Source organism: Oculina patagonica, chromosome 2 (genome assembly GCF_052425735.1).
Source record: "Oculina patagonica isolate OP01 chromosome 2, crgOcupat, whole genome shotgun sequence".
NCBI classification, from domain to species: domain Eukaryota; kingdom Metazoa; phylum Cnidaria; class Anthozoa; order Scleractinia; family Oculinidae; genus Oculina; species Oculina patagonica.
The window spans coordinates 43,988,457-44,015,252 of NC_135759.1; the positions used below are offsets into that span (position 1 = coordinate 43,988,457).

At 38.9% G+C, this 26,796-nt stretch overlaps 1 protein-coding gene across 1 annotated transcript; it reads left to right on the forward strand.

Moving 5' to 3' along the window:
* The first annotated feature begins 264 nt into the window (after positions 1-264).
* Positions 265-22,458, forward strand: LOC144644819 (L-rhamnose-binding lectin ELEL-1-like). Its single transcript, XM_078504370.1, has 4 exons — positions 265-301; positions 4,018-4,114; positions 16,955-17,515; positions 22,305-22,458. The coding sequence occupies exons 2-3, from the start codon at positions 4,102-4,104 to the stop codon at positions 17,512-17,514; spliced, it is 573 nt and encodes a 190-aa protein (XP_078360496.1). The 5' UTR covers positions 265-301; positions 4,018-4,101; the 3' UTR covers position 17,515; positions 22,305-22,458.
* Positions 22,459-26,796: the final 4,338 nt, after the last annotated feature.

Sequence of the window (26,796 nt, forward strand, 5' to 3'; positions counted from 1 at the left end):
GAAACACGCAGTAGAAAGTTGCTTCGGATTTAACGATTCTTTTACTTATTTTTTATCACACAATTTTTTCCCTTGTTCAACAGCATTTTATATAGGATGCCGTTAACAACTCAACAGTCGATATGTCTGTATTTTTACTGCCTTAAGCCGTCAAGGTTAGATATTTGTTATCAATCAATATTTGGCATGCTCTTTAACCAATCAGGTTGAAGAATACATGCATTTTAGGGATAGTGGGCAATATTAGCTTGATCATTATCTTGAGCTGTTGAGAAGTTCAGGCAGGACAAATATCTTTCAGGTAAATATGTATTACTGAAAAGGAAAAATTCACTTTGTTTTATTAATTTTCTTGTTAATTGAATATCAAAAAGAATTAGTGTTTCATTCTAAAAATTCAAGAAACAATAATGAGGGAATAAGTTTAGACAGGTTTTCTTTATATTCTTAGTTCGTGTTCTTGATATCCTATTATGTCATTATCGGTCGCAATTGTAGTTTATCAGAATTAGTGAGATAAAAAGGGTCTTCCACCGTATCATACCAATGAACACAGGTAAACTGCTCAGACATTCTTAAACGAAGCATCACCACGAACTTTCGTAATATTGTTTTTGGAAAGTTAAATTGTAGTTTGATTATGCGAAGGCGTCACCTGAGATTTTCGGAATGGCTACTAAAGATCCTAATTTCGTGCCAAGTTTATGGAAAAGCTCATTTTAATGCGCTGTTAAGGCAAAGGCAGAAGCTGCAGAAGATTACACACCGCTTTTTGTTATTCTAAGTTTGCGTTCTTGATATCCTTTCATGTCATTATCGATTGCAATTGCAGTCGATCGGTGTGATAAAAATAGGCATCCAGCGTATCATCCCAATGGAATATCTATCATTCATTATTATGACGCGGAATTCAGAAGTGCGTGGATTACATAACCCCATTTGATTATAGATAGTTGCGTTAGGTAATGCTTAATCACCACGTGCACAATCGCTGTATTTAAAGATCCCTTTGCTTAGTTTCGGGGCATTTCGAAAGAGATACGCAAGCCGGGAAGTCCGGGCGAATTTTCTTATACTCTCGCGCTACGTCGCCGAAGCAAATTTCCCTTTCGTAAACGGTCGTTGCCATTTGAAACGGTCGATGCCATTTCTCAAAACGGTCGTTGCCATTTGCAACGGTCGATGGCATTTATACTTTGGACCAAGTCGCATGAAAGGATCTTTCAAACTTCTTGAGAGTATCAGATGTCTGTTTAGAAATGTCAAGCGATTCCAAAAATTATTTTGGTTTTCTAGTTGACGAAATATCCGAGCTTCGGTATACCATAAGATCGCTATGTTCTCGACACTTGTAAAAAATTTGGCTCAGCCCGGAAGTAAGAAATATTGAAACAGAAAACTGCAGAAAACCTCACGCAAACGAATGAATGGATGAATATCTCCATTTACTTTAGTAACCTAATGAGAAAATTCTATGCCTGTTTAGAAATGCCAAGCGATTCTTAAAATTATTTTGCTTTCGAAGTGGACGGATTCTTCGAGCTTGTGCATACTATTAAATCGCTACGTTCTCGACATTCGGCATGCCGGTATGCACAAGCTCGACGAATTCGCCCTGAATTCGTTATTACCATACGTGTTACGGCTGTAGTAGCTTACGTTCGCTCGTGTGTCGAGCAAAGATTGGCAGACGCCATATGTCGGCTGTAGTAGCTAAAACATTTGCTCGTGTCTCGAGCAGAAATTGGCAGACGCCGTTTGTCGGCTGTAATAGCTAAACGGTTTGCTCGTGTGTCGAGCAGAGACTGGCAGAGGCCGTATGTCGGCTGCAGCTAAAACGTTCGCTTATATGTCGAGCTGAAATTGGCAGATGCCGTCTGTCGGCTGTCTCGTGTGTTGTTGTAAATAAGCTAGGGACTAGGGCCGATTTTGACCTGCGAGGTCTGAGTCGAGTCTCGTGATTGACAGTTAAAAAACGTGCTCAAGGAAGGAATCGAAGAGAACGGAAAAGAGTCTAGAGTGAACATTGGTCTATCTCTGTAGTACGGAATATCTATCGAATCACGGAATTATCTATTAGGATACTATTGTCATTTCTCGGAATCTATCAAGGAGTCGAAATAAAGAGTATGGATCGATACAACATGTGTCGAGCAGAAATTGTCTGATGCCGTGTGTCGGCTTTAGGTTGCTCAATGTTTGCTCCTGTGTTTAGCACAATTTGTTACACGCCGTGTCGGTTTTAGTCTAAAAGTTGGCTCGTGTGTCGAGCTAAGTTGGCAAGAGCCTTTTGTCGGTTTTGTTTAAAGTTTGAACTGTGTATCGTGGGTCGACCATTTTAACTGTTAGTGTGTTAAGTGTTTTGTTATGGTATATCGGTCTGGAATTGTTTAGCTTGCAAGTCAAGAAAATCAAGTAGTTGCCGTTTTGTGGACTTTTGTTTAAGAGCTTACTGGTGTTAGAGTGTTAATGAGCTTAGATTTAAAGTGTTTACGTTTTGGTTACTTAAGGTTTGTTACGTAACACATTCCAGTGCGGAACGTTAATTTGACAAGTATTACGCATGTTTGTTTTATGGATTTGTGTATCTCTGTAAGTTCAGTGTTTAAATATTAAAAGCTCGCCGGTTGGCCGCTTTTTATCCACGGAGTTTAGTGTTTGATCCACGTTTAGACACAACAACGTGGGATATGTGGGAGTGTTGTTTATCCTTAATTTTCCCCAAGCTAGAAGTTTTAAAATAAAAATTCAAAATATTATGTCTTTTTTAAAATAATATAAAATTTTAAACAGTCCACCCCTCCACTGGCCTTGTCGCGATCAGAAGGGTAATCTCAGTTACGCCCTATAATCCGTTTACGACGGATTCCTGTCCGGCTCGGCTAGTGGGGTTTTCTCCCTTTTGTTCATTTTTCGTTTCTTGTCTTACGTTTTCCTTTTTGTAACAACACTTGTTTTAATCTTGGCGATTTCTTAAAGGATTTTTCTTGGATCTTCTTCTGTCATGATAAGCCACGGTCGAAATACTTGCTATGGTGTAGGGAAGTAACCCCACTAGCCGGGCTGGGCCACTCGCATACCGGTTGGGGTTTGAGGGGTTTTTTGAGTTTTGGGGAGAAGGTGTAGTTTGTGGGTATTCTTTCCTATAAGTGGGAAGATCTTTTGGGTTTGTTCTGAAGCAGCAAGGTGCGTGAGCAGCCGGAGGCCACAATCTTTTCCCATGTCTTATCCACGCCGGACAATGAGCGGCATAATTAATGAGTGAGAATGTAACTATAGCTCACAAGTTCGTGCCACTATAAAAGACATCTACAGATTTTTATATGCTTAACCTTTATAAATGCTTAAATCTCAATTTGATTTTGTTGAAGAAATAGCATAAAAGATCAATAAAAAAAACGGTCATTTTTTAATGGAAATCGTGGACTAGCATGAAATTAATGTGCGCTAGCTGAATTGCGGTTATATTCTCCTTGTATTCATCGAATGCATGTACAGAGATTTTCTTGTGAAAATGAACAGTCATCTATCTAAGAAAAAAAAAACAATAAAAATGACACGTGTACAAGTAGCACATGTAGATCTTAATCACGCACGACACGAATTGGAAATCTTGCTTTTATTCCTAATAACTTCCTTTTTTCTTTGGCTCGAAACTGAAACAATCTTCAATATAGCTGATGAATCACAAAGATTCAAATGAGCTCAAAACCGCAAGATCGGAATAACTGCATTCTGGACGTTTCGGTAGAACCTACTTTGCGGACACGCTCGTTTCATCGTCCTACTAAAGCCTGGTTCTCATATGATCGTCCCGATCGTCTCTGTCGCTTCTGTCGCTTCAAAAAGTTTGCTTGCTCCAATCACCTCAGACTTTGCAAACGACAGAAGCGACAGAGACGATCGGGGCGATCATATGAGAACCAGCCTTTAATACCCCCGATATAAATACTTTGCGGCAGTCTCACCCCGTTAATGAGTTCCTATAATTAAATGTTTTATTGTTGTTGTTATTAGTTTTCAGGCATGGCTGCTCAGAAGTGAACTGTGTTTTTCGCGGCCCTTGTGCTGGTTGCTTTCGTGGCGGAAACCAAACTCGCCATGGCTTCTGAAGGTATGGTGTAAAAACCCTTTCAATAAAATTACTACGGGGATGTGCTAATGAGTCTTTCAGAGAACAAAAGAGGAGTTTGCGACCCTGTTCCTGGTAATATGCAAAATCAAACATAATTTTTTTTTACATATGAATCACTAGTGCATATCGCAAAGCGCTCAACTGGCTTCGTCTTTGACTTAGAGATAGAGTGACGAGGGGAGCGGAGTTTCGTAGCTATACTTTATCGCGATACATGTAAATCAGGATTATGGGGAAAACTCGACCTTGCTTCAGAGTCAAATCTAAAATAAAATAGACCCTTTTCCAGAGTAAAAGGGTAATTTTCATATCCTTCTCCAGAGTCAGAGAGGCAAAAAACATACCCTGTTGAGCGGTACACACTTGTATAGCCCATATATGGGAGAACCGGCATGGTCAGTCATTTTTACGCTCATTCATGTTGCGTGCTGTAGAGCATGTAATGGATGAGATATTAAAACGAACCAGATGTTTACGGAAGTTGTGGACCGTAGACGGAAGTTGTCGCGAACGGAAACTTTACAATGTAATTTCATTTGCTACCTCTCCCCCTAAGTAAAAGCCAAAAAAAACTTCGATTAAGCGGAGATACATATGTGAAAAAAAATTAAAATGTTTGTATAGCCTAGTGGTTAGCATATAAAATAAATAACATCAAAATACAATTTCTGAAGTTCTAAAAAATGTAACATGGATCGATAAGCCGAAATGTTTTCACGTAGGGGACCCTCAACGGGTTCATTTTAATACGTGCTAACACGCGCAATCAAGTCCACGATGGTCTGCGTGAACAAAACATGTACATGTGGGCCGTGAACGGAAGTTGCCGCAAACGGAAATAATTTCACATGGTATCCCTGCCCCCTTAGTAAAAGCCAAAATAATCTTCGATTAAGCTGAGATACACATTTGAAAATAAATCAAATGTTTTTATAGCCTAATGATTAGTTTAATAAAAAAAATACATCAAATCACAATTTCTGAAGTTTTAAAAATTGTAACATGAATCAATAAACCCAAAGGTTTTGACGTAGGGGACCCTAAACGGGTTCATTTAATATGTGCTGACACGCACATGTTCGCTTGCACGCATTTCTGTACGCCTACAATGAACCAACAAGCAGCTATTTCAAAAAAAAATAGTGTTATGTTTCCAGATCACGGAGGAGTGAGAATAGCGTAATGTTTAAGGAGAGGTGGGTTTGTTTTTTTTTTTTTTCATTTTGGAGAAGGTCCTAGTGTATGTTGAATTTGCTGAATTGCGCAAGTGAAGAATAAAAAGAAGAACTTCATATTAAGTAGTAAATTCCCATTTAAAGCCGACTGTCCATTTTATGCAAAGGAGCCATAAACTCAGACCTGCTGCAGTTTGGCTTTCAAGCGTTCAAGTAACACATAAATATTTCTCTTTATAGAAATAGCATGTGTCTTTATTATATAGAATGCAGTGCTTTAGCGAGTGGTAGCAAATCGAGAAAAATGGTATCCACACATGTGTGGATATCAATTAGGCTTTTATAGATTGTGCTAGCATAATTTTTGGCATAATTGGAGCTAAAAAGCATAATTTGTGAAACGAGCACTGCCACGGCATAATTAGCAATTTTTAGCACTTTTTGGAGCATAAATTCATAAAATGTAGTAAATATGGTGTACTTTCTACAGAAATAAATGAAATTTAGGTAGTTTGTTCTTGCAATGCGTGTTTTAGCTATACAATTGTGATTGTTAAGTCGTTGGAGGCATTTTACAAACGGTTTAGAGATGCGAGCAGCTAATTTGGACAGCTGACGGCCGTGATAAACTGCCATAAACACAAATAAATTTACAACAACAGTTTATTTAAAAAACATCATAATTTGGTGTCGTTATTGCGCACCTCTATGTATAGAATCTACGTCATTTTGTGAGCATAATTTCGGAAATCAGAAGCATAATTTGGGAATTCTGGCATAATTTTTGCATAATTTGGCAAAATTTTGAGCACTGCTAGTAGCATAATATGCCACTTTTAGGAGCACAATCTATAAAAGCCTAATACAGTCAACTCTCGCCTTGCGGACACCCCGCTATTACGGACGCTCGATATTACGGACAAAATTCAGATCCCCGGCGAAAGTTATAGAGGTTTGACTGGAAATGACTCCCGCTATTACGGACTCTCGCTATTACGGAATTACGGACACTTTCGTGGTACCAAAAGAACAATTTTATTGTTTTGACTCTCGATAAAGCGGACACCATGAACTTCTCACATAACATTATTGCAAAAAAATTGCAGTGTGTTAAATACTATTAGTCGAAACACACTTCAGAAGTCTTCTGCAATAATTATTTTTGCATCAATTGCTTCAGTAGCTGTACACCAGACTTTGCTTTTTCACTTCAGCTTGCGCCCTTTTCTTTCAGACGACTCCTTTTGAGAGATCAAACCCTCAAACCCTCGACCATTGCCATTCTCCATACCTAACGACTACTGAGTCTTTTCACGACTGTTGATAAGCTCGTCATAGCCCATACTATTAACGCCATTTTTTTCCTCACACCTCGCTATTACGGACTCTCGCTATTACGGACACTAAACGAAGTCCTGAGCGTGTCCGCTATAACGAGAGTTGACTGTATCAATGGTATCCACACATGTGTGGATATCATTTTTGACCAATCATCTCGCAGTTTGCCACATTTCATAGCTCAATGAGCCAAAGTTTATCGATATTAAGTCGAAACATCTTCGGATCTTCCTCGGCAATCTTCGGTTAGCTTCGGAAATCTTCGGAAATTTTCGGAAAATGTTCGGAAACATTCGTACGACCTTCAGACAACATTTTGAAAATCTTCGGAAATCTTCGGAAAATCCTCGGAAATCTTCGGAAAATCGCCAAAAACATCGTAATTAGTTGGTCTATATAATAAACAGAATATTACATGGTTGCTTGGAGATATGAAATTTATCTTCTCGTGTTCAAAACCGATATCTCACGAGTGAGCGCAGCGAACGAGTGAGATATAGATTTGAACACTCGAAGATAAATTCATAGATACTGAGATTTTTTTTTTTCATAGATACTGCGATTTTCTCACGAAAAAACGATTGCGTACAAATGATACGTAAAATGCATTAGCCAATAGGAAAGGCGAACGATGAAAACTCACTAGTGAAAAAACGTCGTTCGTCCAATCACAAGCGCGAACGACGAAAACTCACTTGTGAACAACACGTATCGCCATTTTGATTCTCGTCGTAAACACCGGCGACATGGCGGAGACACGTTCAAGGTTTGTTAGTGTTTTTAACGGCTCCACTGAGTCGTTTATATTGCAGAACAGGAAAACCAAAACACTATAAAGAAAACAAACAAGACGGCCTTGTTGTCACAACGTTTCTTCAAACAAAAGAGAAACACGAAGCGAGATAACCGAAATTCCTCCTGCCGAGTTGAATAAACCTTTGAGTAAATTCGCACAAAGGAAGGACAAGAATACGGGCCGTCTTCACTCCGAGGGATTGTAGCGAGTTTTGATTCAGATGATGACTAAGACACTGCAGGTTTGTCCTTGGTTTTGGCAGACTGTTTTCTTGATTTAATTTGGTAAAAGTTCGCTCGAGTTCGCGTTGAGTTATTCAGCGTTTAGCGCTGTTTTGTTGTGTTAAAACATTAAACTGGAACTTGCAAGTTTTGTACAAGTCTCAGTCAGGTTTTCTATCAAAAGTTGTTTCTGTAAAAGTTGTGAGAGTATAAACTGACGTCTCATTTCTTGTGCTACTTCATTAAAGATGTGATTTTGAAAGACAAACATGTTTTAGTTATTTTAGTTTATGGCAGATGAATGGGTTTCCTAAACACGCGCTTAACTGATAAAAAGTCGAGCGATTTAATTTGCTTTTCAAAAACCTCGGTATCTATAAAATAAACAAATTACACCATGGAAAATGCTTTGTACGATTTTTATTCACTCGTAGAGTTGTATCAGAAAACTCACTCGTTCGCTACGCTCACTCGTTCGTTTTCTGATACTACTCAACTCGTGAATAAAAATCGTACGCGCGCATTTTCCATGGAGTAATCTCTATTTCTCTCCAATTTAAGTTAAGTAAAGGGAGCTTGCCTTCACATTTTTTTACTCATCCAATGAAAATTAAAATTATATTTTATTTCTGCAGAACACTTTTGTCGCCTTAAAATGGCACCTTATAGCATAATTTTGAATGTTCCATCAATGAAAAAATAACTACAGAAAATATTTAAATATGTTTCTATCAATGTGGGGAAACATCAAACCACAAGAGTAATGTGTAAGATCGGAGTAATGTAATTAATCTAAATGGTTTATTTTTTGAAACAAACATGCAATCCCAAAATAAATCAGTTCTAAAATTAAAAAGTGTTTTGGGGCTTCTGATCTCTGATAAACTGCAAAACAACACTTAAATCGTAGATGAAATTATTACCTTTTGGCAAAAAGCCTGAGGTATATACTTCTCTAAATTGATCACATGGTCAAATCAAATAAAGGCCAAATTCAAGACAGACCAAAACACTGGTCGACAAGAACAGAGATAAGACCAAATACACTGTTTTGAAGCCAATCAAATGCGTAACTTCGACATGTAAACAACCAGGGAAAATTAATGTGAAAAGCTACCATACAGAGATTTTTAACCGGGTTCAATAATTAAGCTGAAATACATCAATAAGTATTTACAGTCATACCAGGATTTTATATTGTTCGTTCGTCTCGAGCCGCGCTGCGAGCTCTTCCGGCAAATATGAAATTATTTCCACAAAAAAGACACAGCCAAGTTGCTACTGTTCTTAATGTAACAGCTTGATAATTACGATTTGCATTCTTGGCGATGCCGTGGAGTTTAATTTCGATCAGACCGCGATGGCTTTTGATTAATCCAAAAAATGTTTATATCGTTAATTTCATCTCAGAAAACTGCTCCAGCAGTTGCAACGGTAGTTAATCTTGAGCTTTACATCAAGGAGATGAATAAAGTTCGACATGGCAGTTGCACAGTTTGCTATACGATACTTTCCATACAAAATTTGAAGCTTTAACAGAACTTAACTGTCTTCATTTTCGTTATCAACTTTTCGTGCAGACCCGAATGTTTTCGCGATTTACGTGACACTGAACACGTTTTTGACGCCGAAGATGGCGCAATTTGTTCTAAAAATAGCAAAATTGTCTTTTTTCATGGGGACAACCTGGATCTCGAGCTTACGGTCTCCGTCCCCGATTATGGCTCCTGTCCGCCATCATGTATTTGGTACCCTACGGTTTTATATGAGCCAGAAATGTTTCCTTTTTTGAGTTCAAATTGCAAAAAGAGGTTGAGACCAAAGGTGAGAATTTTCCTATACAAATAGAATAGGGCTATCTCCCACATTTATACATTACTCTGTTGCACGGATGCAATGAAATTAACTTTGTAACTCACCTGCATATATGCCCTTCTCTTCAGTCACTTGCCCGTTTTCTAGTGTAGCACACGTTAGCCCTTCCGTGGGAGCAAACACGAGATACGCCAAGTCATCACGTTTTTTGCGCTTGCAAACACTCTGATTGGTGGAAATTTTCTTCCGTTTTAGAATATAGCTAGAATGTTTACTCTACAATTAAACGCTGAAAGAGCTTACTCTATTTTTTCCAGCACATCGCTTTAATTAAACTTAAAACCATTGCAGTCGTCAGATATTTGTATTTGTAAGGAACCTCGATATTTTTTGGTCGTGCTGAGGATTATCTTTACGGTATTTGAAGAACATAATTTTAAGAAATTAATTACCTTCGGTCAAACGTATTTACTTTCTGGTTGCGAGATTTCTTCGGAATGGATAGTAGCCTCCACTGTGTAAATAGTTCACATCGAATCCAAAATAATACCGTATCGTTTATGAGGAAACGAAACAAAAATAAAGCTTCGTCAATTTTCTTTGTAGTAATGCATGACCCGCACGCGTTGCTATTACGGAAATTTATCAAATCTATATTTTTCCTTTTTTTTTCTTTTCTAAGACCCTTCAAAATGTCCTCGACCCTGAACCCAATCTGTCTACGTCCAACAGAAAGTATAAAGAGCGATCGAAAAAAAAAAATATTCAATGGAATGTCTTTTTGTACGTTTGAAGCAGAGTTTGTTTTGGCTCGTGACGCTACGCAGCTGATGTTTACCCCCACGCATTTTGTACGCCCTCGACAAATATTCCATCACAACAAAGAAAACAATGCAATTGCCCATTTCATGAATGCGCTGGCTCCAAGAGCCCTTTAAGTGGCGATGTCCTTTAAAGCGGACCACCGCATTTCGGGTCGGAACAAAGTTTTCTTCAAACTTTGCCCAGTGAACTATCTTGGTTCACAAGTAAATGCAACGGCTTTAGTTTTTTGAAATACGTTAAAATATATTTTTTAGAGCCTATAACAGCCAAGGCGACTTAAAGGCTAATTTTGATGGTCACTACAACGAAAAATTACACAAGTTGACGAGCTCGGCACACAAAAACCGCCGACCGAGACAGAAAATTATTATAATCCCATGAAAGGTGGTCCTTGAAAGATTGTAAAAACATGTTTGTTTTAATATTTTTCTTATTTTCAGGTTCGGAAAAATTTATATCTCAACAACCGTCATATCGCTTTTTATAAACATGTCAATCTACCCTGACTTTGCTAGCCGTTATTTTCCAAGTCCAGACCAGACTATTCTAAATACCAGCTGAATTCTACTAAATAGATGCCAGAGAGCACAGAAATTTAAAAATACCTTGCACTTCTTACTTTCTTTTGCCACAGCGACTTCCAACTTTTCGTGTTTTAAGCGAATCTTTCACACGCATTATGCAAATGAGGTTGTAAACCGAACAACGGTTGTTTTCAACAAAAACGGTTTATTTGTTGACTTTCGGCATTGCAAGTCAAAAATACGGGTGATTTCACAGAATGATCACTTGCAAACGATTTAAGCGGTTAAAAACGGCGAATTATTCGTCCTGGAACTTTGAATTCGTATGATACGAATTAATAATGCAGTTGCGTTGACTGCTAAACTTGGTCAGGTAAACTTATTGGATTGTGTACTCTTAGGTTTTGCTGCTTTCTATTGTTGAGTTAACAGTTTTGTTATTTTTGGAATCTAAACGCTTTCTCAGTAAATAAGTTCAATTTTAACACCACACATTGAAATAAAGAATTCGTGACATTTTAATTAAATTATCACATACCTGTACGAAGTTAAAAACAATAATTTCTCCTGTTACCTTCCATTTTGCAAGAAGTAGCTGAAGACGGTCCTTTGTGGCCTTAATTGCCTTTCTTCCTGATGAATTTCGTTTTTAACTTCTTTCTTACATACACAGACATCATTAAGTTCTAGACTATCTCTGTGTATTAGGTATTTTAATACTTCAAAGCTCGCTCGTGCGAGCTGAATTTTATTTACACACATCTTATACTTACAAATTTGTGAGTATCGACGTTCAAATTATCTTCCCTCTGAGTGCAATAGGAGATATTCTCCTCCAACAAAGAAAAGAAAAGCACTGCCTTATTGCAAATGAAATACTTTTCATAGAAATACGCTACTCAAAAAAATACTTACAAGTCTGTTTCCTTGACTCCAATTTAGATCCCTGGGGCGAGTTTTTCCGTGACAAAACGGAAACTGACGTGACACGGCCAATAATTTATAACTAAATCTTTTTAGAACTAATAGCGTGGTTCTTTATCTCGGTTCGTTCGACGTTTTTGCTTATCCGTTTGGTCTTCATGTTACGATGTGCTATCACACCTTACACAAATTTCAGTTTAAGCTTATAAACCTGCGATCGAGAAAAATAACACCTGATCGCAGGTTAGAAACGTCTCTGATCCCTGTCGCCACTACACGGTACAACTTACACTCTTTTTATTTTATAAGAATGTAGTTTATAAGAATATCGAGGCTGAAATTTGCAAATTGTTAATAATAATATTTTAGGAATAAATCCGAGGCTGAGATTTTAAAAAGAATATACCGGTAGTTTTAGTTGAAACAAAATCAGGTATTTTCATTTCCGTCACTTTATCTCTGTGAGGAATGCTTTGTTTTAACGCCAAAACGGCCAGGCTGCAACGAAAAGCAATGGTACATGTGCACAATGTAACACGATACAGATCTGGACACCAAACACTTGTAATTGATTACCCAATACTTGCTAAAACGGAAATGTCAAACGGTATTTTCTAATAATGTTCATAAGAATATTTTCAGCCTAAAATCGGCAGAAAAATAAGAATATTTTCTTACAAAAAAAAGGTGTACTACACTCTGAGATCATATCATTTTCCTCCAAAAAAGGAAAGGAAAGCACTATCTCATTGCAAATAAAATACTTTTCAAAGAAATACTTTTCTCAAAAAAGTACTTGTCTGTTTTCTTAACTCAAATATAGATCACTCGGTCAAAACGGAAACTGACGTGACACGGCCAAAACATTATAACCAATCTGCTCAGAACTTATCACTTGGTTCTTCATCTTTCGACTTTTTTGCTTATCCATTTGGATTTCATGTTTAGACGACGCTTTATAGAAGTTTCAGTTTCCACAACTATCTTTAAGCTTATAACAAAAAACGTCTCTGAACAACGCTCCTCCCCAACCCCCCCCCCCCGCCGCCCCCCGCCCACCATCACCACCACCAAGGGGAGGGGGTCTTTAATACCCTATACGGAGAGGCTACGCCCAAAACCTGAAAGGGGTCCGGGGTACCTTTTTCATGCTTCAGGTATATAAAAGGCCAGGAATTTCACAAGTTGAGATTTATGAAAGGGTCGGGATATCGGTTTTTTAAGTATTTAAAAGGGTCTTCAATTAAAATATTTCGAAGAAACCTTATGACTGTATTACGTAAATTTATTAAACGCTACGTAAAACTGACATCAAGACTTCATGTGTTTTCGGTATATGAAAGGGGTGCCTTTCCTGTCAAAATGGTATGTAAAAGGGTAATGGATTGGACCCCACCCCCATCATAATCTAATGGTCCACCCCTAATGGCAAAGGCAAAAAAAAACTAAAAAAAAAAAAAAAAAAAAAAAAAAGGTCAGCTTCGAGCCAAAGTGGCACATACTGCCGGAGCTTATCCCGGTTTCCTTAGCATTAAGCAGCTAGGAGTATTTCTACTCCCCCCTGGATGGGATGCTAGTCCATCGCAGGGAACCCCCCAGCATTATTTCGCCGGTACCCATTTATACACCTGGGTGGAGAGAGGCACTATGAGAGTAAAGTGTCTTGCCCAAGAACACAACACAGTGACCCCGGCCAGGGCTCGAACCCGGAACGCTCGCTCCGGAGTCCGGCGCGCTAACCATTAGACCACCGCGCCTAAAAACTAAGAAAGGGCCTTAATACCTCACCAGCTATAAAAGACCTTCCTTTAGCCGTGTAATTTCTAATTTATTTTTACATTTATTTTTATTTCTTTTCAGAGTCCCTGAACTCTCCCTTCCGCGCGCCCTTTATAGGGGTTGAACCCGGGCAGGCGAAAAGAGGGTCCAGGAAACTTGCATGCGCATGCTCAGAAGGAACCAATCAGAAGCGAGGAGTGTGGCGTCACTTGCTTAAGGACGTTCGCGCCAAAATGTTCTACTCGATAGATTTTTTTTCAAATTTTTACTGCGGCCACCGACTTTGTTTCCGAGCTAAAGCGTGTGGAAAACTACCCTGATTTTGCAAAATTGACACGCGAAATTCAGCACTGTTTACAAGGCTTGTAGTTAAAAATATCGAAGATTAGTGAGCGGAGGCAAACAATCTTAGTCACATTTTGTAGAAGGGCGTCTGTTACGTAAATAATTCCTGTGTTGATATCCTTTTTGTAAGACTTAACCCTGAAAAAGGCATTAAAAACTGTCGTACGGCAAAACGAGAAGCTCAAAAAGCGAAATTCAAACGTCAGTCGGACAATGAAAACAAACTTCCACTCGACAGATTTTTTTTCATTTTCTCGCAAAACGTAGATACTAATTAACAAAAGTAGTCCGTTAAGAAAAAGTAGGGGTCACCGACCATTTAAAAGAGCAAGCTCCAAGCGAAGTGAGCGGAACGGCTACCCATCCTATATGTGCTCAGAAAGCTTTCACAGCGCGCGCGCTCAATATATGGCGTGGCATGACGTTGCGACATGAATCACGTGCGCACTAAGGATGCGCATAAACAATTAGCGCGAACGGCCTTAAGATGCACGCTAGGGTTACGCTAAGGTAAGAATTGCTCGCTCAAATGACGAATTAAACTACACGACCAAGTGCGCGAATAAATGCGAGAAAAAACTGTGCTAAATTTCATACAAAACCAAATCATTAAACAGTTAAATGACTGACAAGCTAGGCTTTTTTAAAGTTATTCCGGTGATCCTGCCTTAGTATAGTGTGCACAGTTGCGTAGTTGAGCTCGTTATTTGTGCGCGCGCGTTTTCAAAAGTGCTGCCAAATATTTTTTTCCCCCAATTTAGGGAGGGGGGGATTGGCTCATGCACATGCAAGTTATCCTGGACTCTCTCTTCACACGCTTGGTTTCAACCTCTATAAAGGGCGCGCGGAAGAGAGAGTTCAGGGACTGGACTAGTTTTATGTGAGAAAAAGTGTATGGTAATTCTCTACGCACCTGATCCGACTTAAACGAAAATACCGTAATCTGCTAAATAGCTTTACGGAATAGATTTACGGAATATCAGCTCTTTGCTCCCCCCCCCCCCCCCCCCCTTGTTTCTTCGTGGACGTCCTTGGTGCGCTTGATAAAGGAAAACTGTTCTTAAGCGCCAGAAATTTCCATATGTGTGCCCATGTGCTTGGCGCACACGTTAATTTTTGCGACAACCGACCCCTCTACATCGAAAAAGCCAGCTCTGGCCAGGATAAGTTTCCATTCCGAAGTGTCCTCTTGTGATAAATGTATAGAAGCGAGATGGCTGTCTATCGATTTATCGCACTGAAGCAAGCAAAAGAGACCTGAAACGTTTCGTGAATCGCCACACTTTTCCGTTCGCGACAAAAAGCACGACATCTTGTTTTGAAGTTTTATTTGCCGAACCCAGGGCCGAACCAATTACAAAACTTTGTAACAATACTTACCATAACTGTCTCGAACGTTTGTTTTAAAAATCGTGCCATTATATAACACTTAACACTAAACGATGAATAAAATAAGTAACAGAATAACAATGCCAAATGTCTTTGGGCATCCTTAAGACAGGTAACGTGAATTGTAGCAATAGAATTTTGACGGTACAAACTGTCCGGTTTTCCCGACGCAAATCCTGTTTATGCATTACACACAAAAAAGTCACGCAAATTCGGTTTAATTGTAAGGCGGTTTATAGAAAGTAGCTTAGGCGACCACAAATACGGCGGGAATTCATGATCAGGCTGGGAATAATGAATGCTGCTGTATGCAAAACACGTTTAGGAATGTGTCTTTTAACAGCAGGTTAACTAAATAAAATTGCAAAGTTATAAAATGGCAACAAAACAAGTCAACTGAATTAAGAGGTCACAAATTGTTGATTTCAAAAGGTACATTACTCCAACTTGTTAGACCAGTTAAAACTGAATGAATTATTTAAATTTTATACCTTGAATGCTTTCATATTTAAATATAGATAAAACACAGCGAGTTTCAAAAAACTAGAATGGTTTGTTTGAAAAAATCGGTCAAAGTTCAGCAGACAACACATTTTGCAAATTAATTGTTACATTTGTCTTGAAAGCATGCAAAGGTTGAGACCGAATAATTCGTAAATTGTAACTACTTATATCATTTGCAAGTTTTCTTTCTATTATACTCCCAGTATTTTTTACTTCCAATGCCAAAATTTTACAATTTAACCGTTTTTGTTGAAAACAACCGTTGTTCGGTTTACAACCTCATTTGCATAATGCGTGTGAAAGATTCGCTTAAAACACGAAAAGTTGGAAGTCGCTGTGGCAAAAGAAAGTAAGAAGTGCAAGGTATTTTTAAATTTCTGTGCTCTCTGGCATCTATTTAGTAGAATTCAGCTGGTATTTAGAATAGTATGGTCTGGACTTGGAAAATAACGGCTAGCAAAGTCAGGGTAGATTGACATGTTTATAAAAAGCGATATGACGGTTGTTAAGATATAAATTTTTCCGAACCTGAAAATAAGAAAAATATTAAAACAAACATGTTTTTACAATCTTTCAAGGACCACCTTTCATGGGATTATAATAATTTTCTGTCTCGGTCGGCGGTTTTTGTGTGCCGAGCTCGTCAACTTGTGTAATTTTTCGTTGTAGTGACCATCAAAATTAGCCTTTAAGTCGCCTTGGCTGTTATAGGCTCTAAAAAATATATTTTAACGTATTTCAAAAAACTAAAGCCGTTGCATTTACTTGTGAACCAAGATAGTTCACTGGGCAAAGTTTGAAGGAAAACTTTGTTCCGACCCGAAATGCGGTGGTCCGCTTTAAAGGACATTGCCACTTAATTTGCTTTTTCGTTGTGTCTGACGCCTTACGTTGATGCTACGAATGTTTAGGCACAATTAAATTTCCACAAACAATGCCAAAATCTCTTACCTTTCCGAGCATGGAATACTTTTTCGTCCTACACGAGCTTGACAAACTCCGCCACTGCAAGCGCAGATCTCCCCAGTTTATGTTGACCAGATAAACAATTAATCCCAATTGTTACATCAAAACAAAAATATAAGACAAAATTCGTCAAAAACATTAATTCCGCCACCTTGAAGCAAACATACAAAAAAGTAATTTCCCTGTATTCATAGTTGTAATGATTTTCTTTGCTACAGAGGTCGTTTGTCAGACCTTCAAAGACACCATCAGCTGCCAGGATGGGAAAATAATCCAAGTGCTGCAAGCTTCCTATGGCAGGCATGACCTTAGTACGTGCAAAAACCCGTTGTTTTACAATGTTTACCAATCTACCAATTGCCATGCTGAAAATTCTCATGCGATTGTGGAGGCCACATGCAGCTATAAGCCCAGCTGCGAGTTGTATGCAGACGACTCGGTGTTTGGAAATCCATGTCCGGAAACGTACAAATATCTGAAGGTCGGATACCGGTGCGCTGAATCCATTGCCATTTGTGAGAACCACAAAGGAACCATAAGCTGCCCGGATGGAAAAAAAATTCACTTGCTGCAAGCGTCCTTTGGCAGGCATGACCATACTACGTGCCCACACGAGGACATTTACACCACCAATTGCCATGCTGGAAATTCTCATGCAATTGTGGAGGCCAAATGCCACAACCGAGCCAGCTGTGAGTTGTATGCAAGCAACTCTGTGTTTCGTGATCCATGTGAAGGAACATTCAAATATCTAAGGGTCATGTACCAGTGCCTTTAAGGTAAGTGAGACATCACTCATTTAGGAGCTGCCTACTCCCCCCCGGGGGGCGGGGGTACTCCCTATAATGACCTATACGGGGAGGCTCCGCCCGAAAGGGGTACCTTTTTCAAGCTTCAGGTATATAAAAGGGTAGGGATTTCACGAGTTTAAGTATATGTCTATATGAAAGGGCATGGAAATCTGTCATTTGGCTATTTAAAAGGGCCTTTCATTAAACTATTTCGAACAGACGCAATTTATGGCTGTATTACTTTAATTTATTGAGCGCTACATAAAAATAACAAGAAAACGTCATATTTTAAGTCCACGCCATGTCTTTTAGGTATTTAAAAGGAGTACCTTTTTTCAGTTATTCAGACCGGGGGGGGGGGGGCTTTTGACGCCCGCGCTGACTTTGAACTTTTATAACTTTTTTTAAGATTTAAGCAAACGCTGCCAAACTTTCTGAGTTTTCCTAAAATTTATCTGGCAACAATTTGGTAGGGTTGGTTGATGTGTCAGGAACTTGACATCACCATGGCAGCGGCATTTTGACAGGAATGTTTTTCCAAATTTGTAATTTTGCGTGTTTCTGTTAATAAAAATAAACTTAAATGGAATTATTTTTACATTTTTACGGGTTTAAAGCACATTTTTATTCATTTTGAGTACTTGCAGTGATTTTGGGTGGTTTTCTGACATTTTGGAAAAAATTGAAATTCAAGATGGCGGATCCAAGATGGCGGCTGTTTTGACATCATGATGTAATTGTCACGTGATGTGACGTCACCATCCCACGTGACGTATACCAAAAGAAAGAGTTTCGGACGTACAATACATCCTATAAGTTTCATGGTGATTGCTTAAATATTCTGGAAGTTACATAGGGGGGCTTCCCCCTCCCCCCCCCCCGGTCTGAGAAGGTCCAAAAAAGCCCGGTCTGAATAGGGTTAAAGGTATACGAAAGGGGTACAATTTCTGTCAAAAATGGTATATAAAGGGTAAGGGGTTAGAACTTGGGGCGTAGCCTCCCGTTTACACCCCCCGGTGTAGACGGAAGAGTCGCTGCTCACACTAAACACAAAGGCTTTTATTCAACGATCAGCGAACGTACTACATTCGACAACATGGATGACTGCTCGACTACATGTGCTCTCTGATAACCGATTTCGACCGGTTACGCGACTACGTAATGCTACGTTACGTAAGGGTCACGACGTGTCCCACTACAGTAGAAGTTAGTTAGAAGGCAAACATGGCATAAATAAGCAAAAGTTCCATTAACAGTCTCAGATACCAGGGAAGGTGTATGGTGCGGGACATCTGCAGACAGTGTAAGTAGGACAAAAGAGGTAACACCCTCTTCTGGAGCATACAAGTCCTCAACAACAGGTAAGTCGGGCATAGGTTGACGACTCAAAGCATCTGGGACAATGTTTGTTATGCCAGGACGGTGTTCGATAAAGAAATCAAATTCTGCCATAGACATACATCAACGTGCTAGTTTAGCTTGCTGAGGTGCCAATGCTTTGACTAGAGCTTGATGATACTCCTCTGATTTTGGATCCAGTGGTGTAGTTGTGGAGGGAACAAATTCACTGTCATGTTCATTGAACTCTGCCAAGTTCTCAGTAAAGGGAGAGAGAATTGAGGAGTCAAGTCCTGCTGCTGCTAATTCTTTCTGCTGTTCAGATATTTTGTAAGTCTGACTTGAAGAGATGGGTGTACGAGTAGGAGGCTGTACATTAGTTGGTGATAAGGCTGCTTGTCCATTGGCCCAACACATCCAGCTGTCTGCTAGAATGTTGCAGTGTTTTCTGCTGCATCTTCAAAAACTTTTGAGTCTCCATCCTGGATTGGCTGAACACATTCCGAGAATAAAATTCTGTAGAATATCTGAAATACAGAGACTGAAGGTCAGGATGTAATACAGAGACTGAAGGTCAGGGACAAGCTGTTCCGGAATGGTTTCTAATTGTTTACGTTTGCACTCAACTGTAAGGGTGGTGGTAAACAGAGACTGAAAGTCAGGGACAAGCTGTTCCGAAATGGTTTCAAGTGAAGTTGATGTCAGATTACAGACTGATGGATAAAAGGAACGAGCAGGAAGAAGTTGATCATTGGCAGCACTTAAGTGAAATTGACCACTCAAAACTCTAACACCGGGCTGAATTTCTTGACCGTGAACCCATAGATCTGAGTCTGAGAGTGCCATGAGTTGAGTACCAAGCGTAAGGTAAACGGAGACAAGGTTCAGTCCACGATTTAGTTTGGAAGTTCCAGGTGAATTGCCTGGGAATGAAGCTCCTGTGAGTAAACAGGTGACACCAGCATGAGGGTTGGTACCTTGAGGCAATTCTTCTGTGAGAGGATTCTGGAGGGAACAGGTGATTTTGAAGGACATGCTGGGATGTCGAAAGTGGATGCGCGGGGCAGCGTGATCGACCAAGGCCTATGTAGAGTGCAAGTGATTTTCTCCAAAAAGAATGAGCCAGGAAAGACCAGGAACGACTAACATCTGAAATGTGGTTTCTTTGCCATTGTTCCACTGTATAGGAATTTCCATCGTGCCGATGGCTTGCAGCTGAGACTTTACGTCAGCAACGGAGACAGCAACTGGTTCATCAAGTGACTGATACTTCAACTGTGGATATTTAGAGGCAACATGATCAGCATGGGAACGACTAACAAGAGACACCAAGCAGCAACTGTCGAGGGGTAGAGGAAGTTTCTTTCCAGCAGAGACAATAGGAGTCCAGAGGATATGGCGCTCTTTGAGTGCACCCCTAGGGTTGGCAACAGCGGGTAAGCCAAATACGGTCTGTTCTTGAGTGGAACAGGAAGGAGGTAGTTCACTATCGGTGGGTTCGTTCGACGGTGGGATTCCCGCCATTACAGATTGCGTTGGCAAGTTCTTGTTTGTGACACTGAGAACATTTATGAAGTCTTCCAGCTGAACACTTGTTGTTTGCTTGCTCACAATTCGCAGAAAGAAGTCTGTTAAAGTTGCGGCATATTTCTGGAGGTTTCTTATTCTTCTTGGCTGGTCGCTGAGGACAGTCTCGAGCCGAATGTTGGGTGTGACCGCAAATCCAACAGGATCGTTGTTGCTGAGATGGCAGATTGTTTTGAAATTGCTCAGAAAATTAACTGCTGACTAAGGTAGAACGCTGTGGGGTTTCATGGAATAATGTCGATGTTGGAGGCGAATCTTGTTGTGAAGGCGTAGGCGATTCATTCGCAGAAGTGATGAATGAATGCTCGATTCGTCGAGCGGCTTCGATGGCTTTTTCGAGCTCTGCTACGTTCTGGGCTTGGAGAACCAAAGGACGAGCGATATGCGGTTGTAGCTTGGAAATAAACTGCGAAGTAACATAAGTTGGACAGGATTTGTGGAGACTCTCGCCCAGTTTTTCGAGTTGGTGAAGGATATTCTTGTACTTGAAAGCGAATTCGTCAACATATTCCGAGAGATCTTGTTTCATTGCGCTCAATTCAGAAGCCAAACGGCGGCATTTGGAGTCGGTAGGTTCCTGAAATTATTTTCGTAAACTTGCGATGAACAATTTTAACTGTTGCTCCGGTGGTTTCTCAGCAAAACCCTCTGTGCCACGGCAAAACGACAACACTGAACGTGGCCACTCTTCGATACACTGTTGTTCGAGCAGCAATAGACGTACAGTGACAGGAAATTGAGAAGTTTGCTCTTGAAAACGATCTAGGAAATCGCCGATGTCATCTTGTACTTTCGTATCCTGACGGAAAGTAGGTAACTGGAGCTTCGGTAGGCGCAAGGTTGGAGAAGAAACAGCTTGATGCTCAGGTGGGTGAGCTTGTGAAGCAGCGGCAGTGGTTTGTGCAGTGTGAACGGCTTGAATTGCGCCAACAAGTCCCTTGACAACTTCGCTTAAACTGGAAACGACTCCTTGAAGTTCTTCGATAGTAGCTGGCATATTTGAAACGTCGGGTTTTCCACCACTTTGTAGACGGAAGAGTCGTTGTCACACTAAACACAAAAGCCTTTATTAAACGATCAGCGAACGTACTACATTCGACTACATGGATGACTGCTCGACTACATGTGCTCTCTGATAACCGGTTTCGACCGGTTACGCGACTACGTAATGCTACGTTACGTAAGTGTCACGACGTGTCCCACTACACGGGGCCTACTCGTTACTTTGGCATTTTGAATACCGTTCACGTTATTTGTCGTTATTTGTTTTATCGTCAGTATTGCTAATTATATCGAGCCGAGGGTTTCGTGATATCGATAGATTCGAAAAAAATACCCCGTTTCCATAAACGATTCCATGGGAAATCTTTTACATATATTGAAATGGAATTTTGTGTAGTTTTAGTTAAAAAAAGAATCATTTATCTAATTATAAGTCTAAGATGCGTGTCATGCAGTTATTTTTCGATTTTATATATTTTCGGAAAGTTCAGAGACAGCTTTCGAACTATTTGGCAACCATGACGCTTTCACTCCACGGCATTGCTACATACTTGACCCAAAATCCCTCCGTTCCAACTGACAACAAAGATTCCAGCACTCCTATCCAGTCCCTTTTGTTGGATGAACTTTGTTGTTACCGGGGAGCAAAGACCCTGTCTTCCCCCATTTTCTTTAAAAATGCTGTTGACTTGGGTGATAAAGGCTAAGCATCGTTCTATCTTACAGGACAAAACTGTCTACTGTCCACCACCAAGCAACCCCTCCTCCTCCCCCCCATGTAGGGTAGCTGACCATCGAGTACCTGGCAAGTACTAACAAAAAAATCCGCTTTGATATTTATATTCCACAGAGGCTGCGGGTGGTGGCGGACACCAAAGAAACCTACCGGAGGGACACGGCATCTAGGATGTCGATCGCAGTTAGATTCAATGTGACTTGAAATTAAGGAAGCGGTGAAGGGAATGATTTCTGTAATGACTAAAGTTAATAAAAGATCTGCGGTTGCTCCAAACGCCAGTTGTATTTTTATATTTGTCATCATTCTGGATTGAACTTAACGTTTGTGTGATCAGCTTGTATGTATACAAAATTAGGCGACTCTTTCACAGAGTTAGACTAAAATAAACTGATAGCGAGTTTCCACAGCTAACAGGCGTTCTCCCAAACTTTTAAGGTGATTCTCTTGAAATAAGTACCAGTACTCCAGTAATTTTGAGTGTAACTTGGAATAATTAAGCACTAGCAAGTGCAAGAACTGCAAATACATACATACATACATACATACATACATACATACATACTTTATTTAACGTGGAAAAAAGTACACACTTAGCTGTTAGCTAGTTTACAGGTGCTCCACGATTAAAAGTTTAGTATTTACAAAAGTATTTACATCAAAACAAAGGGTATAAAAGTATTACATCAGACTATTTTAAAATGGTTAAAAAAAAAAAAAAACAAACAAAAAAACAAACAAACAACAACACCATCTAGCTAAATTAAGATTCCTAAAAAATATATACATATAAATATAAAAATCCTATCTAAAAGCGATAAAATATAATTATTAAACATTGAAATCAGTTTGTCTAATGTTTACAAATGTTTACAAGTCCTTATTTATTCTAAATTGCACTGGAAAAATCAAGTGATTCTTTCTTAATAATATAAAGCAACAATATTTCTGTCACGCTTTAGTAATTGTCATGATTACCCCAAGTGTCCAGCGCCCTCAACTGTACTGGTTGAAAAATTGACACATTTTAACATTTAAATTCAGGAAGTGAAATTCTTGTGTAAATATTCATGTACTCTCTGCAAGTGCGGCATGAAAAGTTTCCATTTTAAAACAGTCTTTACACCGTTGAATTTGAAGAATTCGATAGCAAGCAAAGGGAAATATTCCTAAGGTTCTGCTGCCGTTCTTGTTTTTACTGTTTCTTTTTTTTTTTCGGTGGCTTCAAGAGACTCAGAGCCGTATTTCTTGACGCCGAAGGGAAGTCAACCTTCAGCCCATGATGCCCTGACAAAATAGAACAACAGATTTTAAACCTACCGAAATTATTTTCTTAGTACACCCGGGGGTAGTACAGGACAACATTCATTACAGGTTAGAGCTGCTTCTTAATACCACCATTGGCGCGTTTCTTACTCATGTCACTAAGAATACAATACAGTGGAGTAAAATTCACTATCTGTTTTCCTCAATAAAGATTACTCTTATAATTTTAATCTTTTTTGATAAACCAGAACCAAATATGGTTATTTTGTCCACCCTTGTCGTATGTTAACAAACATGTTCTTTTTAACTGTCACGCATTCTTGTCCAAAGGAATTAGTAAAATCGACTGCTGCGGATCAGATACTTCAAAGTCTTTGAAGTATACAGCATAAACACAATCATTTCATTTAGTTCACCCGACGCAAAACAGACGAAACCTCATAGGGCCCTTTGATTTTATGTTCACGTGCATAACATGACACTAAGCCAAAATTTGAGATCTCGGTCAGTTCTAAAATGCGAAAAGACTGCAATAGTTGGGAGAATTTCAAAACTTTTTCGGTTGTTAGTTACTAAATCCCGAAAGTAGTTTCCTTTCGAAAGCAACGGCTCTCAAAAGTAGGACTTCAACCGGATTTCGACTTTTTGAAAACTAACAGTGGAGAATAACAACAACAAGTATATTTGTATAACCGTAAATTCACACAATATTGCAAAAACATACAACTTGACGAAAAAAAAAACAATTATAATGTATTAAGAAGGGAAATTACAAAAGGCCATTTCCGAGTTACCCTATGCCTCTGTTTCAAAACGAGTGTAAGTGCGAAACCATTCAAATGAAAATGAGTTTGATTTGCATGAAAATGGACCTGTTGACGAAACTCATTTTCAAATGAATGGTTTCGCACGTAGAGTCGTCATGAAACAGAGGCAAAGGGTAACTCGGAAATGGCCTATTAAGTTACATCAGTCTGAGCTGATAGTTAAAAATCGCGTGGTTCGTGGCATGATTAAAAAAAAACTTGATTATGTTATTATAACGAAATCATTACGAGAATCGAACGTGTTACCTGAATGGTTGTTGTGGGACGTATCATAGGCTTACCATCCTATGTTTGTGTGAACACAGCTTGCCAATATAATTATTTAAATTTCTTCAGTTATTGCTATTGTTAATACTAAAATCGGCTTTTACGCTGTTTACTTGTAATAAAATGAAGAAGAAAAATATTCGCATTGTAAAAAAATTGTTTTTTTTTTTTGCGGGTTTTTTTGGCGATTAAAAGCGGGCGAGAGAAGTTTTATGTGTTTCAATTCTAGACTCTTTTATAGAATATGATTATTCACACAAGGTGTGCAGCTTGCCGAGGACGTATTTTTCCTCAACTCGCTTTTATCCGATCTCCTGGTCTCCAAAGTACAGTCTTCGAACTTTATTCTGGAATATCCAATTAAGTTTTAAATTTGCTCATTTAATACTATGTGTACCGCCAACCGGGACAATTTAATATAACGAGAACCGAAGTAGTTTTTTTAGCCTTAGGGTGGTTGTTTTAAAAATGAAAATTATCTAGGAAGCCAATCTTCGATTTTTGCCAGAAGATAATAATGACAATTGACCGTAGATTGAGTTGTTACTGGTTCCTTAGCAACAAAAGTTACTATAGCAATGATTGTCGTTCTCTTTTGTTTTTAAACAAAACTGATTCCTTGAAAATCAGATTAAATGACTTGTTTTCATATAAGCTCACATATAAAACTTCAACAATGCAATGAGATGCGGAAATGTTTTTTCTTTACTTTTTCTAGAAATACACAGCCGCAAATACCGATTTTAAAAGGAAGCTATAATAAATATTTACAATAGCAATTAGTAAAGAAATTTAAATTATTTTCATAACGACCTGCGACCACACAAACAGAGTATGGTAAGCCTGTGGATTGATGGAAGACAATTTTAAAAATCGCGGTGGATGTCTGACCGCGAAAATAGAGGAGCAGTGCATATGGTGATAGTCAATCAAGTTATGGAAAGCCGTCGCAGCAAGGGTTTTTAAGTTGCTTTAATTACGTTATTTTGAATGTTAAAAAGGTATATCACAGCTGTGGAAATAAAATACGAATTTTAATGTGAGTGCATTTGTTTCTGATTGTCACTTTTAACACGATTGTTTTCAGATCTTAAATATTTTTTTAAACCGTTTTTAAACTTACAAAAAAAACTGAAAAAAAAAAAACAAAAGCCGAATTTTAATTTTAATAAAGCTTTTTCCGATTCTCATAATCTCACGGTTGGCCTGCCATTTCTCTTTCCTCGCGATTTTCTTCCTTAGCTCAACAGACGTTAACCACTTAAGAGTCCGGCCAAATGTATGTATTATTATTGCACTGACAACCTTTGATATTTGTAAATGATCAGGTTAGAGAATACATGCACTTTAGGAATAATGGGGAATATTTGCTCAATCATTCTCACTGGAGCTGTTTGAGGAGTTCAGGCAGGACAAATTTATTTCAAATAAATAATTTGTTATTGTTATCTAGTAGTATTTGTTTCTTTCCAACACACGAAATACAAATATATTAGTTTTCTTCGCTTTATATTATGTTCACTGAAATGAAGCCGTTTTTCTCTGTCTTTCTGCAAGAGTAAAAATCAATCGAGTTTTGTTATTGGCGTGGACATAATTTGAAAAGCTTTAATTGTAGAACCTCACCCCAAATTTAAGAAATAAACCTCCGTTTCTATGTCTTTGTTTATGCAATGGACCACACTTTGTAGGAGTTTACCGGCGCAATAAACCAACTCGGGATGTTGAGAGAGCACGAAGAAAGCTTGTAAATCACGAGCTGCCAGACCAAAATAGAACATTAAACTAACGTTAAGTAATTCTTAGTCCTTACGCGAAGTCAAGCGTAGTGCTGCCTTGTCCTGAAGCTGGAGTTTACTGGTATCATATCATATAAGGTTTTGACCAATTGGACCGATCGGACTGCACGTAGTATCTCAGTGAGTTCATGAACTGTGATAAAGGTCAAAGCTACGGGATGGCGTAAAGTGATCTCGAACCACAGGCCAGAGTTCGAGCATTATTTCGTACAAGACTAAGACCCTCAGAAAGTTGGAACTTCAAACGTAATTCAACTTTTTGGAAACATTAGATATTAATGCCCTTATGTAATTCATTACAACAACTTTTATCCTTTCAGTCAATAAACGATGCTGTTTTAACGCCAGGTCGATAAAAGTAAGATAAATCTGCCTATAAAAACACACCTTTTTTGTTTCTGAAAGAAACTACCCCGAAACAATAGTTACCTTTCGAAAGTAGCGTCA